At 47.5% G+C, this 17162-nt stretch overlaps 1 protein-coding gene across 1 annotated transcript in view; it reads left to right on the forward strand.

Annotated features, from left to right (window-relative positions):
* Window positions 1-17162, forward strand: part of C2H6orf62 (chromosome 2 C6orf62 homolog) — a 59548-nt gene that overhangs the window by 20536 nt on the left and 21850 nt on the right. Inside the window, exon 4 of the mRNA XM_033934493.1 lies at window positions 6157-6291. Within this exon, the coding sequence (XP_033790384.1) occupies window positions 6157-6291 (135 nt within the window). The remainder of the gene's footprint in view (window positions 1-6156; window positions 6292-17162) is intronic.

The raw sequence follows: 17162 nt of genomic DNA on the forward strand, positions 1-17162 counted from the left end.
ACTGTTATGCTCAGACCGGACTGCCCCTGGAAGGTTCTTTCATGGCCCATAAAGTTCGAGCTATGGCAGCATCTGTGGCTTTCCTCAGATCCACTCCTATTGAGGAAATCTGCAAGGCTGCTACTTGGTCCTCAGTTCATACTTTCACATCTCATTATTGTCTGGATGCATTCTCCAGACGGGATGGACACTTCGGCCAATCTGTTTTACAAAATTTATTTTCCTAATGGCCAACCTTCCCTCCATCCCTCTTTTTGTTAGCTTGGAGGTCACCCATCAGTTGAATATGCTGCCTGCTTGTCCTGGGATAAAACACAGTTACTTTCCGTAACAGGTGTTATCCAGGGACAGCAGGTAGATATTCTTACGTCCCACCCTCCTTCCCGGGTTGGCTTCTTAGCTGGCTTATCCTAACGGGACTGCGCGCCTCCGTCGAGCGGGAAGGCACTCGCGCATGCGCGGTGCGGCCTAGCTAGAACTTTCTAGGTTCTTAGAGTGCAATCATTCTAAAATTGTCTGTACCGGGGCTCCGTCGATGCCGTCACCCATCAGTTAAGAATATCTGCCTGCTGTCCCTGGATAACACCTGTTACGGTAAGTAACTGTGCTATCTCAGCTTCCATTTCTTTATCGCTATCTCTGGTTTGCCCGGGTGGACAATAGTATTGGCCCATCTTTATTTCAGGCCCTTTCCTTCCCGGTATTTTAACCCAAAGCAATTCCAACTTGTTGGTCATCTCTGCTGTGTCCATTCTTGCCGATTGTATGCTTTCTTTTATGTATAGGGTATTCTACCGCCTTTCTGCCCTGACCTATCCTGGTGATAGAGCTTATAGCCTGGCAGTGCTGTATCCCATTTGCTTTCCTTATTCCACCATGTTTCAGAGATTCCAATGATGTCTATGTCCTCTGCATTGGCCATAGCTTTTAATTCCTCCATTTTGTTTCTTAGGCTCCTTGCATTAGTATATATGCAATTTAGATCCTGGTATTTTGTTGTCTTCATTCCTTTCTCTGTGCTTTGGTCTTTAGTGTCTTCTCTTTTGCTACAATCTTTCTAACCTCCTCTTCTGGGTTAGTCGACTCCTGTAATTGGCCCTTGTTTCTTCCCAGCCTTGTTTCCCCTTAGTATCTTCACGGGATACCTTCTTCTGAATTGTCGACGCTTGGTCGACTGCTTTCCCCTTCCTCTTAGTTTAAAGCCTGTTCTATTCCTCTCTTGACGTTGTTTGCTAGAAGTCTAGTTCCTGCCGTGCTCAGGTGCAGTTCATCTCTCCTGTAGAGCTTGCTTTTGCCCCAGAACGTTGTCCAGTTCCTCACGAAGTGGAATCTTTCTTCCTCACACCATTTCCTCATCCACGCATTTATTGATTGTAGTTCCTCCTGCCTTTTCACATCTGCCCTCGGTACTGGTAGGATCTCTGAGAATGCTAACTTCTGGGTCCTCATCTTCAGCTTCCTTCCCAGAATATTGAACTGTTCTATAGTATGCTTCTTCTGTAATCTCTCCTGCTGACATCATTCATCCCGATGTGGATCATTACTGTGGTTTCTTCCGTCTCCGCTCCTTCCAGGATCTATCCTCTCTCCCTCCTAAGGCGAGTGCCTTTGCCGTGCGCCGTTGGTTCCTCTCCTTTTAAGGGGGAGTTCGGCGCTGGCTCTGACGCGGCTCTGATGCGGTGGGTGTGGGAGGTGCGAACTCTCACCTCTGCCCCAAACTGTTTGTCCTTATCTGCTTTGTTCTGTTTGCTCCTTTCTGCCTCCTCTTAGTGCTCCTTGCCAATGCTTCTCGCTTCTGCTGTTCTTGTTCAGCACCGCGTGTGCCGTGTTGGCTCTTCCTCTTTTAAGGGGGAGTTCGGCACTGGCTCTGACATGGTGGGGGTGGGCGGAGTGAACATTCGCCTCTGCCCCAAGCTGTTTGTTCTTATCTGCCTTGTTTCTGCCTCCTCTTAGTGCTCCTTGCCGATGCTTCTCCTCCCACCGTTCCTGTTCAGCACCGTGTGTATTAAGGGAAAAATGTTATCTACTCATTACAATAATCTATTAATGGCCCCCAAACATCCCAAAATTTAAAATGTCCTTTCTGTGTGGCTAATGTTCTTTCCATTTTATATATATTCAAAAACCAAAAGCAATGGCACACAGTCTCACTTTATCGACTGAAAAGCAACAAAACAGACTTGTGTGTAAAATGCCTATATTTGCAGAGCTCTCAGATACCTACACCGTCAAATCATAATCAATTGTTCAAACGGCTCTTGTAGGTTACAGATATCATTCATTGAGCTCTAAAAAGTAAAGTGCAAATGCTATGTGCAATAAACTTAATGAATTTAAAGTGCAAAGTGCTATATAAAAAATCAATCTAAATGGCACAGAGCATTTTGAATCCTATTTTGAGCTGAGTGCCAAATTATAGAAGATAAGTGACATTTAGATTTTTTATATAGCACTTTGCATTTTAAATTCATTAAGTTTATTGCACATAGCATTTGCACTTTACTTTTTAGAGCTCAATGAATGATATCTGTAATCTACAAGAGCCGTTTGAACAATCGATTATGATTTGACGGTGTAGGTATCTGAGAGCTCTGCAAATATAAAATAGTATCATATGTTAAAGCCACTGGATTTTCTAATAAACTATTTGGCCCCATATTTCCAGAAAGCTAAAATAAATGGACAATAGAATAATAGATGATCTAAAGTCCCAGCTTCAAGATGACAATGTCAACATCTATTAGACTTAGAGCTATCTAATTTTTGTAAACGAACAGGGGTCCAAAATGCTCTATGTAACAGAAAAAACCAAGTTTGTCTCATAGATGCTGATACTGTACATCTTATCCTCCAAATTTGTGGCCATTGAGACGCAGTAATTTGATGCTTAATCTCAATGCTCCAAATGTCCCGAAGACCAATCTTTGGTTTTTTATTCATAAATCCAGATATCAATTTATACCACTGTGCGGCCTGGTGTCCCAAGAAGTCCACCTGAAAGCATAAGAATTCCAAAGTATTTTGATTTGTAAGATTTTTCCATTTAGGGAACCCCGCATGAATGGCCTGCTTCAGTTGCAACCATCTAAAACCTTGTGATTAGACCAAATTTATTTTGCAACTGTAAAATCAAGCAGCTTACCATTATTTGTAGCCTTTCCTAAGGTAACATTGAATATTTTAAAGTCATCTGCCTTTACCTCTTTGAGAAAAAAAAATCCGAATATAAATAATTAACATTTTCTTTGTATATAGTGTGCTTTGTTTTTTAATTTTGTGGTTACCATTATGTATTGTTAAAATTATGTTGTATGTATATGAAAAATGAATGGAAGAAATTGCATTACAATTAGTACTATTATGGGGGTGGGATCTGGGGCGGAGCTTGGGCGGGAGCACTTGGTTGATATTTGTTAGACTTAGGGGGGTACTTGGCTTGAAGAAGTTGAGAAACTTCTTGTGACTTAAAACACTATCCTGGACAGGTAACTCTGAAACTGTGGAATAGGAGGAAGGTACCGTATAGAGCGAAAAATACGGTAGATAGTTTCCAAAATCCTTTAGATTGATGTTAGATTCCCCTAAACAAAAAAGTCAATGCTGTTTTATTATTGATACCATTTCTGCTTATTTAGTATTACTCATTGTGCCACTTGGTACTGCCCACAAAAGGAATACAGTCAAACCTCGGTTTACGAGTGCCGCGGTTTGCGAGTGTTTTGCAAGATGAGCAAAACATTCACAAAATCTGTGCCTTGGAAACTGAGCTTGACTCAATTTACGAGCCTCCCCCCCCCAGCCGCGATCTGGTATCCCCCACTCACTCACCCACCCAAACATATTCTCTCATCCCTATCTGGCACCAGCACCAATGCACAGGACATGCCGGTGCCCGAAGAACTTCCCTCTTCCTTGAGCATCTGCGCATGCTCAAGGCCTTCTAGTTCGCGCTCTCTCCGGGATGCTCAAGGCCCAGCACAAGGAAGAGGGAAGATCATTGGGCACCGGCATGTCCTGTATGTTGGTACTGGTGTCAGCGCTAGTAAGAGAATGTGTTTGGGTGGGTGAGTGGGGGATGCCAGATCGTGTCGGGGGGGATGCCAGATCGTGTCGGGGGGGATGCCGGATTGGGGGGGGGGATGGAGCAGCGCCGGTGGCCTCGAGGGGGTGGAGTAAGGTAGAGCAGCGCCGGTGGCCATAGGAAGGGGGGAGGGGGGAACGAATCAAGCGAGTTTCCCTTACATCCTATGGGGAAACTCACTTTGATATATGAGTAAATTGGTTTACGTGAATGCTTCTGGAACGAATTATGCTGGTAAACCAAGGTTCCCCACTGTATTTGCTTATTTCAACTCCATTTTTTCATAACTGTATAAAAATGACATTAATATGCAGTAATAACACATTTTTACTCAAATGACAATTCTTCAAAGCTCTCTAAGAAATATGATGAAATTAAAAACATTTACCAACTTAAAGAATCCTGCCTGTTTATAAACGTGTTCCTTTTGTCATCTTCATCAACGCACTTCTCATGATGTTTCATTCGGGCCACCAGGCCTTACATTTCTTTGTTGCAGTGTTTTCATTTTGCATGCATACCTGCCTTACCCATAGGCGGAGTAACTTCATTAAAATATTCCCAAACTGTGTGTCTCTTGTGGCCTGCTGCCATTATAGGTTTTCTTCTCTAAGGAGAGAATAATATGATAAACCTCAGGCTACACACATACGATTTCCGAGACTCATGGAGTATTCTGCTCAAAAGTTTTCACTTTCATTTTTACCACTTGCTCCTCCCTCCTTACACTTGGCTCCATGTGCAGATAAACAAAGAGAGAAGGGGCTGATTCTGTGTACATTGATTTGCAAAGGAACAATGGGGCTGTCTTTTTCAAAACTCTTCATATTTTATAACATTTTTGCTGTGAAGAAGCATATTCTCTGTAGACACAAATTCACAGTTTTGAGAAATGAAAAACCAAGAATCTGTGATAACTTCTAAATAGAAAAATATGCCTGTGACATTATGAATGGATTAATGGAATTCATTTACCAAAAAAAAATTAAACATTGTATGAATTTATAGCTTCATGCTACATAATTAAAAACTAATCTTTATTTCATGAATAACTTTTGGGCTTTAATGTATCTTAAATAGATTTTTTTCTTCATAAAAGCAAAAAAAAAAAAATTTTTTAATCCATTCTGAGGTTGGGGTTTCCTCTCCTGAGACCATAGCTGTTCCATTAAATTAAGCATATGCACCTGTACAGCTCTTGTGGGCATGCATCTGTACAGCTCTTGTGAGCATGCACCAGGGATGTTCCTCATCTTTTAAGTTCCAGTTCAAATTATATACACATTGTTGGTGTTGAGCACTGTGCAGTAACTTTTCTTTGGAGTTAGGGCGCTGTTCCTTACAGTACCAGAGTTCTAGACTTAAGTTTTAGTTTTGCATATTAATCTAGAAACGTGGCTTCTTCGTGGGCAGAATCATGGGAGGTCTCTCACGAGGAGAATTATAGGACAGTGACTTGGTCCACTCTACATACACTTTCCAAGTTTCACAGAGTGGATGTAGCAACATGGGAGGATTCCGCCTTTGGGTCTTCAGTGTTACAAGCTGATGCAATGATCCCGCCCTAGATTTCTGGGACTGCTTTTGTACGTTCTGTCCATCCAGAATGAAACAATATTCTATTGGTATAACATTGGAGTAATTCTTGCGCTCCTTAAATGTTAGTTTGGGCATGATTGTTTGCTGTTTTGATTGTTCAGTGGCAATGTTTAACATGTTTTTGATTTCAGAATAGAACACAGAGTTGTAGTTTGGAGAGTTCCCCATACCCTTCTTTCACATGTGTTCTGTAAGGGGCTATCGCATGCTTTGGTACAAACTGAAGGAGGCAACAGAGCCCTCTAGTAAAGGGGAAAGGATTCAAAAGTTGGAGTGGATTCCTTTTGAACGGCTCACGAGCATGGAGATATTACCAGTCCGTCCAGAATGACACACCTATCTACTAGAAAAGATATTAGCAAGGTAAGAATCTAACCTCTTTATATATCAATCCTATATGAAGTTGGGGTGGGGAAAAGCATAAGAAAATAACCTGATTAGTCTTTTGGTATAAATATTTTGTTTTTACTTCACAGGCCAAGTTTGAATTTCATCATGGTGATTATGAAAAACAGTTTCTGCATGTACTGAGCCGGAAGGACAAGACTGGAATTGTTATCAACAATCCTAACCAGTCGGTGTTCCTTTTCATCGACAGACAGCACTTGCAGGTAAACTGGAAGTAGTTTTTATATTCTCCCTGAGGAAGCTTGAAATCAACCTAGATGCATATTAGGGAAGGTTATAAGAAACTTCTAGTGTGGCTAAGTATCCCTCATGGTACTACTAGGACTGCTGTTGTGGAGTGGAAACTGACACCACCAAGACCACTCCAAAGTTAATAACTTAAAAAAAAAAAAAATAAAAAAATAGGGTCACCCTAATAGTTTCCTAACTTGACTGCTTAAGAGAGACTACCCAAATAAAAATATCATGTCATGTATTATATCTGAACCCTTTAAGAACACTTAGAATTTTCAGTGACAGACTTAGTAAATATATGACTTATTTAATTTTTTAGAGGATCCTCATATTGCCATTAGAGTAAATAACTCTTATAGCTCCATTCTTCATTGATCCTTGCTAATTGTCATATATAAACCTTTCGCTTTTAAGTTTTCTGTTTTTTGGTGGTTTTTTTTGTTTTTTTTTTAATTCAATAAACGTTATTGTTGTGTTGTATTCTTATATTCTTAATATAGTAGTAACTTAGCTTATCCCAGGACGAGCAGGCAGCATATTCTCACTAAGGGGTGATGTCACCCACGGAGCCCCGGTACGGACACTTGAAAAGTGAATCACACGTTTAAGCTTAGAAAGTTTGCGATTAGCCTGCACCGTGCATGCGCAAGTGCCTTCCCATCCGACGTAGGCACGCAGTCCTTCAGTTTTCTAGTTTCCGCGGAACTAGAAAGATGCTTTTTTCAACACCTGTTGAAATTTTTCTCTCGCTTGCCTTCCCACTCTTACGGATTGTGACTTATGTCACAGTTCTTTCGTTTTTTAAAGTTTTATTTTCTGTATCAAGTAAAAAAAAAAAATATCTTTTTTTTTTTTTTTTTTTTTTTTTTTAACTTTGCTGTCATGGGCTTTGGCCCAGCGGGGCTTTATGGACTCTTTTCGCCATAGAGTTCGATTTGTCAACGGCTGCCTTCCTGTCCATGTCCCGCCCGCTGACAGGTTTCAAAAAGTGCATTCGCTGTGCTCGGGCCATTTCTGTAACCAACCCTCATCGCTGGTGCTTGCAGTGTCTGGGACCCGAACACTATTCCAACTCCTGCTCCCGCTGTTCGTCCCTGCAGAAGCGCACTCTAAAACAAAATCGGTTGCTTCAACAAAAACAACTGTTCAGCGCCGCAATGGACATGAAGCTCAGTTCATCTCCGACACCATCCACACTGACCAAGATGGCACCGAGGGTGGATCCACCAACTTTGACTCCGGTGTCACAAGTCACTCTGGGTAAGTTAGCTAAGAAGCCTTCCACTACCCCTTCTGGGATGCAGGTTGAAGTTGCAGTGAGTAAAACAAAAGCTTTTGTTTTACTAGTTTTGCGTTGCACACTCTTAAGTGGAGACGGATACCATACAGACGGCTGTTTTATACCTTTATTGCGGTTTACTTTATACCTTAGCAACCATGGACCTCTGAGGAAGGAGTGTTTTCCGAAACATGGACCGTGTCAGATCCCTTGGTTTGTTATAAGGTGGTATTTTCAACTGCATAAAATATTTGGTATAATAAACATTATCCCAGGACAAGCAGGCATGATATTCTCACATGTGGGTGACGTCATCTACGGAGCCCTGATGCGGAAGCATTTTCAAGCAAACTTGATTGAAGATTTAAGTTTGCTCTGCTGCTCCACGCATGCGTGCCTTCCTGCTCCACTAGGGGGCGCATCCCCTCGTGGTCTCCAGTTCAAAATTTTCAGCTGAGCCTAGAAGTCGTGTTTTTCAGGCTCTGCCCCAACTGCCTTCTAGCACCGCGATTTTTTCTTGTTTTTTTCTCGATTAAGTCGCTGTGCGCGAATTCTTTACTTTTCAACTTGATTCCTGCTTCGTTTTTGACGACCCGGAGGCTTCCGGGTCCCCGTGGCCGCGTGGCTACTCGAGCCGTGGCTTCTTTCGATTCTATGTCCCGGCCTTTGACCGGCTTTAAAAAGTGCACCCGGTGTGAGCGGCTTCTTTCCATCACAGACCCGCATCGCCGGTGCATCCTCTGCCTGGGGGCGGCTCATCCAACCGACTCCTGCCCCCAGTGCGCTACTTTCCAGAACCGGGCCCTCCGTCGAAGAAAAGCCCGCATGGCGGACCTTTTCGCCCTGGACCAACCCTCTACCTCGGCCTCGAGGTCGGCCCCGGCCTTGACCTCGGCCCCGAATACCTCGGCATCGCCCCGAGACCCGAATCCGAAGCCCTCGGGACAACAGAAAGCCTCGGCCCTGGGTAAGTCCCCTCTTCCTTCTTCAGGTTCCGTAACATCGAAGAAGCCAGCCTCGGGGACACCGTCGACGCATGGCAGAAGCCCCATGCTTACAGCCCCGGCTAAGCCCTCCAAGCCTTCGGGCCGTGCCTCCACCACACGGGAATACTCTGATACGAGGTCGCCCCCGGTGGAGTGCACCGAGGCAGTGGACATGCCTTCGATGCTGTCCGTGCCCGTCTTCCAGGACCTACTCCGAGCGATGATCTCGTCGGAGCTGTCCGCTGCAATGGCCCAGTTACAATCGGCCTCGACCTCGACCCCGCAGGTGCCAGACCAGCCTGAGCCTCGCATCGAGCAACCTCGGGGAAAAGTGCGCAAGCTTCGCCCCATCCCATCCGAGGCGCCCGAGACGCTCTCCCTCCGCAGACCGCCGCGGGGCAAAACGTCGTGCTAAAACGACAGAAACCTCGAACCGCCGTACCTCCAAGAAGGCCCGAGGTTCACCAACTCTACGAGGCCGTTCTTCTACACCTCGTATGGGACCACTAAGGGTGGCTGAGTTATCACTCTCCAACCCGCGCATCCTCCGAACTCCCCCTCGGACCGGGACCCCGACCCGAGGTTGCAGGTATTCTCCGAGGGAGTACGGGTCGAGGTCACCGATTTGACATCGATCGGTACCCCGAACCCCGGCATCGTCTCCGAGGGGCTCCTCGAGACGCCGAAGATCGACGACCCCGGAACACTCTCACAGTGCTTCCCCGGTCTCGGAGCGTGGATCGGAGCAGGAACCTCGATACTCGAGGGAAGCCTCCCCATCCTTCTCCACCCGACGGAGGTCTCGTTCACCGACCCCGCACAGGGCCCCGGGAACATCCCGCCCATCCTTCACTCGCTTTGTCCAGGACATGGGCCACGCTTTGGACTTAGACCTCCAGTCCGACTCCAGATACTCTAAGGAGTACCTAGCGGAGCTGGATATGCCATCACTGCCCAGAGAGTCCCTTCGCTTACCACCTAACCCGGTACTCCAACAGGCCTTCTTCAGGAACCTGGAGACCCCCTACATGGTCACAGCCGTACCCTCCAAAATGGAGGCCAAGTACCGCACAGTACCCTACCCGGGATTCGAACAACCACAGCTCTCCCACCAGTCGCTGCTAGTAGAATCCTCCTTGAAAAAGGCTCACCCATCCCGGGTCTCAGCTGCGGTCCCCCCAGGCCGAGAAGGCCGAACCCTGGACAAGTTCGGCAGGAGACTATATCAAAATGCAATGATGGCCTCTAGGCTGCAAAGCTACACTTTCACCTTCACATCCTACCTCAAACACCTCATTGGACTATTGAGAGCCTTTGAGACTGACCTACCGGCCTCCCGGCAAGGAGCGTTTGGCCTGCTTTTAGAGTCCCTCTCCAACCTGCGCCTCCATCTATTCCACGCGGCCTACGATGGCTTCGAACTCTCCTCCAGAGAGGCAGCCTTTGCTATCGCCATGCGCCGACTAGCTTGGCTGCGCCTGGTCGACATGGACCCCAACTTGCAGGGCCGGTTGGCTAACCTCCCCTGCGTGGGAAAAGAACTGTTCGATAACACTATCGAGGCGGCTACAAAACGCCTCTCCGAACACGAACGCTCGTTCACCTCCCTTGTCCGGCAAAAGCCTAAACCGACCGCGTCCAGGCCGTTCAGGGCCCCTCCGCGCCGATACCCACAAAAATCCACTCCTGCCTTCTCGCGGCCTCCACCCAGGCGCCCGCAGGCCCACCATCGGGCTCTACCCAAGTCCCAACCGCCTGCGACTACCAAACCATCCCCGTCCTTTTGACGGGATACGCGGAAGGGGGCGGGCCCCCTCCACCATAGTCCCAGGCCTCCTTCCCATCGGGGGTCGCCTCAAAGTCTTTTACCCTCGCTGGGAACAAGTCACGTCGGACGCATGGGTCCTTGGCGTGATCTCATCAGGATACTCTCTCAACTTTCGGGCCATTCCTCCAGACAACCCTCCAAGGAATTGCCCTCCCAATCGGACGCAGCTACCCCTGCTCCTCTCCGAAGCTCGAGACCTGCTTCGCCTGAGAGCAGTGGAGGAGGTTCCCCCCGATCAACGGGGGAAAGGCTTCTACTCCCGTTACTTCCTGGTACCGAAAAAAATGGGAGACCTACGCCCAATACTAGACTTGAGACGCCTCAACAAATTTCTGGTACGGGAAAAATTTCGGATTCTTTCCCTACCGACCCTCTACCCCCTGATCAACGAGGGCGACTGGCTCTGCTCTCTCGATCTGAAGGAGGCATACACACATGTCCCAGTACACCTCGCTCACCGCAAGTTCTTGCGTTTTCAGGTGGGGGACTGGCACCTACAATACCGAGTCCTCCCCTTCGGTCATCACCTCGGGTCTTCACCAAGTGCCTAGTGGTGGTCGCAGCAACCTTACGTTCCCAGGGCCTTCAGGTATTCCCCTACCTGGACGTCTGGCTAATCAAAGCCCCGTCCAGGGAAGGGGTTATCTCAGCGACCCAACAGACTATTACCTACCTACAAAGTCTGGGGTTCGAAATAAACTTCCCAAAATCCCAACTACGCCCCTCGCAGTCCCTACAGTTCATCGGGGCCACGCTGGATACGGTTCGCCTCCGTTCCTTCCTCCCCCCTCCGCGCCTAGAGGCGTTAGTAAGTCTGAGTCGAAGGATCTCTCTGCTGACCTCGGTATCAGCTCGACAGATGATGACTCTCCTAGGGCACATGGCCTCCACCGTCCATGTAACACCCTTCGCCCGCCTCCATCTGAGAATCCCTCAGTGGACCCTGGCCTCTCAATGGCGTCAAGACCGGGACCCGATCGACCGTCCCTTGACAGTGACTCCTTCCTTGCAGAGATCGCTCCGCTGGTGGGCCGACTCTTCAAATTTTTCCAAAGGTTTACTCTTCTTCGCCCCTCATCACAGCAAGGTACTCACCACGGACTCGTCAGAGTACGCTTGGGGAGCCCATCTGGACGGCCTACGCACGCAGGGGATGTGGTCAGCGGAAGACCGCCGCTGTCACATCAATGTGCTAGAGCTCCGGGCCATCTATCTTGCAGCTGTAGCTTTTCAACATCTGCTCCACGACCGGGTTGTCCTCATCCGAACCGACAACCAGGTTGCAATGTACTATGTAAACAAACAAGGAGGAACAGGGTCTTGGTCCCTCTGTCGGGAAGCCCTGCGCCTCTGGAAATGGGCAATCTCCAACAACACCTTCCTTCGAGCGGTGTACATACAAGGAGAACAAAACTGCCTGGCGGACAGACTCAGCCGCCTCCTCCAGCCACACGAGTGGTCACTGCACTCTCAAACCCTACGACAGGTGTTCAAACAGTGGGGGACACCTCAAATAGATCTTTTCGCATCCCCCCCACAATCACAAACTGCCTCTCTTCTGCTCCCAGATGTAATCCCCGGACCGGTTCGAGGCCGACGCCTTCCTCCTAGACTGGGAGGGAAGGTTCCTGTATGCGTTTCCGCCGTTTCCTCTGATCCTGCGGATGCTTGTCCACCTGAAAACAGTACAAGCCACCCTGATCCTGATTGCTCCTTGCTGGCCACGCCAGCCTTGGTTTTCCCTTCTACTTCAACTCAGTGTCAGAGATCCACTGCCTCTGCCTCTGTTTCCCTCGCTACTGTCACAACGTCAGGGTTCGCTGTTACATCCCAATCTTCAATCTCTTCATCTGAATGCTTGGTTTCTCTCCCCCTGACTGCTCTCCCCGTGTCTCAATCAGTCAAGGAGATATTGGAGCCTCTAGAAAGACCTCGACGAGAACCTGCTACTCCCAAAAGTGGACCAGATTCTCAACCTGGTGCTCCGCCCACAGCCAGGACCCGGTGACGGTCCCCTTCCCTCTGGTCCTTGACTATTTACTTCAATTATCTCATTCCAGCCTAAAGACCAACTCCATTCGAGTACACCTCAGTGCGATTGCGGCCTTTCATCAGCCCCTGGAAGGGAAAGCCCTCTCGCTCCATCCCTTAGTCTCTCGCTTCATGAAGGGTCTTCTGAATGTCCACCCTCCTCTCAAACCCCCTCCGGAGGTTTGGGACCTTAACGTGGTTCTGGCTCAACTAATGAAACCTCCATTTGAGCCCCTAGACAAATGCCATCCAAAATTCCTCACTTGGAAGGTGATTTTCCTGCTCGCGCTCACTTCCGCCCGGCGGGTTAGTGAACTACAAGCTCTGGTAGCGGACCCACCCTTCACTGTATTCCATCATGACAAGGTGGTACTCCGCACTCATCCAAAGTTCCTGCCTAAAGTAGTGTCTGATTTTCATCTCAATCAGTCCATTGTCTTACCTGTGTTTTTTCCCAAGCCCCACTCTCACCCCGGAGAGGTGGCGCTCCACACTCTTGACTGCAAGAGAGCGTTGGCCTTTTACCTCCAACGCACTCAACCACACCGGAAAGTCCCACAATTGTTTTTGTCTTTCGACCCAAACCGGTTAGGTCACCCAGTTTCCAAGCGCACCTTGTCCAACTGGTTGGCCGATTGCATCTCCTTTTGCTATGCTCAGGCTGGTCTCGCGCTGCATGGTCGAGTAACGGGACACAAGGTCCGAGCGATGGCAGCCTCCGTAGCATTCCTCAGGTCCACACCTATTGAGGAAATCTGCAAGGCTGCCACGTGGTCTTCGGTTCATACCTTCACCTCCCACTACTGTCTGGACTCACTGTCCAGAAGCGATGGCCGGTTCGGCCAATCGGTATTGCGAAATCTATTTGCTTAAATTGCCAACTTCCCTCCATCCCTTTTCAGTTAGCTTGGAGGTCACCCACATGTGAGAATATCATGCCTGCTTGTCCTGGGATAAAGCACAGTTACTTACCGTAACAGGTGTTATTCAGGGACAGCAGGCATATATTCTCACAACCCGCCCACCTCCCCGAGGTTGGCTTCTTTGCTAGTTAAGTGAACTGGAGACCACGAGGGGATGCGCCCCCTAGTGGAGCAGGAAGGCACGCATGCGTGGAGCAGCAGAGCAAACTTAAATCTTCAATCAAGTTTGCTTGAAAATGCTTCCGCATCGGGGCTCCGTAGATGACGTCACCCACATGTGAGAATATATGCCTGCTGTCCCTGGATAACACTTGTTACGGTAAGTAACTGTGCTTTGCCTGCATCTGGTACATAGGATTGTGCAGTTGTGCAGTTTGTTTTTTGTTTTTACTCCACCGGTGCAGACATTCTCGACCCAGAACTCACGTTTTCCACTTCGGCACTTATCTTCCTCGGCTGCAACTTTTGAGGCTACTTCATTACGGTCAGGTAAAGTCTCCAGTAAATCCAAACATTTGGAGCCTTTGACACCGAGCCTTCGACACCGACCTCATTTTTTCAGAGATTCAGATTTATTTGGAAATACTGAGCCTGAAATGCCATCTATCAATGTGGACTCTTCTGCTTCTGGATCATCTAGGCGTTCCCCTACCAGAGCATCTAGTCCTTCAGAAAAACTATTTTTCCAGATTTTTGTGACAGATGGCACTTTATCTGGATGTTTCATTGGAGGCTGATTCCAAATACAACAAGGAGTACTTGGACTCACTTGACTATGATCTTCCTCCTAAAGAAGATTAAAGCTTCCACTTCATGCCATTCTGAAGGAATTTTTCTATAAAACCTGGAGACTCCTCTCTGTGCCAGTGGTTCCTAAATGTTTGGAATTTCTTTATAAGGTGGTATTCTTACCCAGCTTTGATAAGCCTCAATTGCGCCACGAGTCTCTCGTGGTTGAGTCCACTTTGAAGAAATCCTCTGGGATGCATCCCTCCTGATAGAGAGGGTAGGACCATGGACAAATTTGGTAGACGTCTGTACCAAAATTCAATGTTGTCAAACAGAGCATCCAATTATACTTTTTTCTTTTCCTGTTATATGAAGTATCTTCTTAAGCAAATTTCATCACTTCAGCAATATCTGCCTTCAGGTAAAGCCAAGAAATTTCAATCTTTGGTCTCTACCTCTCTGCAGCTTCGAAAGTACATGGTGAGATCTATTTATGATACTTTCAAACTCATCTAGAGAAGCAGCTATGTCTGTGACGATGAGACGTTTGGCATGGTTGCGTGTTTCAGACCTTGACGTCTGGTTAACCAAGACTGTCTGGTTAATGCTCCATGCCTTGGTGATGAGCTCTTTGGAGCCTCCACTGACACTGCCACCCAAAAACTGTCTGCTCGTGAGACCAGATGGGATGTTTTAGTTAAGCCCAAAAAGAACCCAAACAACTGGCTTCTCCTCAGTGCCATCGAAGAAGTTCCTCCTCCCTCTCAACACGACCAAGGATTTTACTCCTGACACTTCTTGGTCCCCAAAAAGACAGGAGGTCTGAGACCCATCCTGGATCTCCGAGCTCTCAACAAATATCTTGTCAAGGAGAAGTTTCGAATGCTCTCTTTCGCCCTCCTTTATCCCCTATTGGCTCAGAATGAATGGCTATGTTCTCTAGACCTCAAGGAAGCCTACACACATAAACCAATTCATCCGGCTTCCAGAACATACCTTTGCTTTCAGATCAGTCGTCACTACCATACAGAGTTCTTCCCTTTTGGCCTGACATTTTCTCCCAGAGTCTTCACGAAGTGCTTAATTATAGTGCAGCAGCCTTCCGATCCCAGGGTCTTCAGGTGTTTTCCTTATCTGGACAACTGGTTGATCAAGGCTTCATCGTCTCAGGAGGTGACCCGGGTGACGACTCACACCATTTCTTTCCTTCAAACCTTGGGCTTTGAAATCTATTTCCCAAAGTCCAACCTCCAACCGACTCAATGTCTTCAGTTCATCGAGGCTATTTTGGATACTACTCTCATGAGGGTGTTTCTTCCTCCAGATCGCATAGCTGCCTTGCTTGATCTCTGCGAGATGCATGATGGTTCTCCTGGGCCACATGGCCTCCACGGTTCATGTCACCCCACTAGCCAGATTGCATCTTTGCACTACTCAGTGGGCCCTAGCTTCTCAGTGGTGTCAGGCGACAGATCCGCTCTCACAGCATATCTCTGTAACCTGCAGTCGCTCCACTGGTGGATGACCTCTTCCAATCTGTCCAGAGATCTTCTTTTCCATCTTCCTCTGTATCACCAGGAACTCATGATGGATGCTTCTACCTACGCCTGGGGAGCGCACATGAGTGGCCTTCAAACGCAGGGTTATTGGACTTCCAAAGAATGCAAATTTCACATCAATTTGCTGGAGCTCAGAGCGATGTATTACACACTAAAAACTTTTCAACATCTGACCGACCAAGTTCTCCTTTATATGGACAATCAAGTAACGATGAACTACATCAACAAGCAAGGAGACACGAGCTCTCTTCCCCTTTGTCAAGAGGCTCAAAAGATTTGGCTTTAGGCGACCACCCGCAATCTTTTTCTGCGAGCAGTAAACATACAGGACGAACAGAATTCCTTGGCAGACAACCTCAGCAGAATTCTCCAGCCTCACGAATGGACATTCAGCTCGACAACTCTTCAGTCCATCTTTGCACAATGGGGCACTCCTCAGGTGGACTTATTTGCAGCTCCGCACAACCACAAACTACCCCGCTTCTGCTCCAAGCTTTACTCTCACCGCCTGGAAGCAGATGCGTTTCTTCTGGATTGGACGCAATTGTTCCTCTATGCCTTCCCTCCCACTTCTCTCATCCTGAAAATTCTTTTCAAACTCAAGCAGGAGTCAGCCATCATGATACTCATAGCTCCTCGGTTCTCCCTTCTACTTCAACTCAGTACCAGGGAACCCATACTTCTTCCACTATTTCCTACTCTGCTTGCACGGACAATATCCAACTGGTTGGCTGCCTATATCTCATTCTGCTATATTCAGACCGGACTGCCTCTAGAGAGTCATGTCACTGCTCACAAAGTCCATGCTATGGCAGCTTCTGTAGCTTTCCTCAGATCTACTCCTATTGAGGAAATCTGCAAAGCTGCCACCTGGTCTTCAGTGCATACCTTCACTTCACATTACTGTCTAGAAATTTTTTCCAAATGGGATGGGCACTTCGGCCAGTCAGTTTTGCAAAATTTGTTTTCTTAAAGGCCAACTCTCCTTCCATCCCTTTCTAGTTAGTTTGGAGGTCACCCATTAGTGAGAATATGCTGCCTACTTGTCCTGGGATAAAGCACAGTTACTTATCGTAACAGGAGTTATCCAAGGACAGCAGGCAGATATTATTACAACCCACCCACCTCCCCTGGTTGGTTTCTTAGCTGGCTTATCTTAACTGAGGGACTGTGTGCCTTTGGGTGGGAGGGCTCTCGCGCATGCACAGTGTGGGCTAATCGTGAACTTTCTAAGCTTAAAGTTGCGATTCACTTTTCAAGTGTCTGTACCGGGGCTCTGTCAGTGACATCGCCCATTAGTGAGAATATCTGCAATGCTTCCCTGGATAACACCTGTTACGGTAATTATCTGTGCTTTATCTTGCAGCCACCCCTCCTAAGGGGTAGATAAGATAAAGCTAATTTAATTTTGACTGCAGGAGTGATTGGGGATCGCTTCTGTTCCAACTAGGCCACTAGGGTTTGTAAGGTAGTTCTAGGGTGAGGAGAGGAGTTCCAGTTTCAGC

This window comes from Geotrypetes seraphini, chromosome 2 (genome assembly GCF_902459505.1).
Source record: "Geotrypetes seraphini chromosome 2, aGeoSer1.1, whole genome shotgun sequence".
NCBI classification, from domain to species: domain Eukaryota; kingdom Metazoa; phylum Chordata; class Amphibia; order Gymnophiona; family Dermophiidae; genus Geotrypetes; species Geotrypetes seraphini.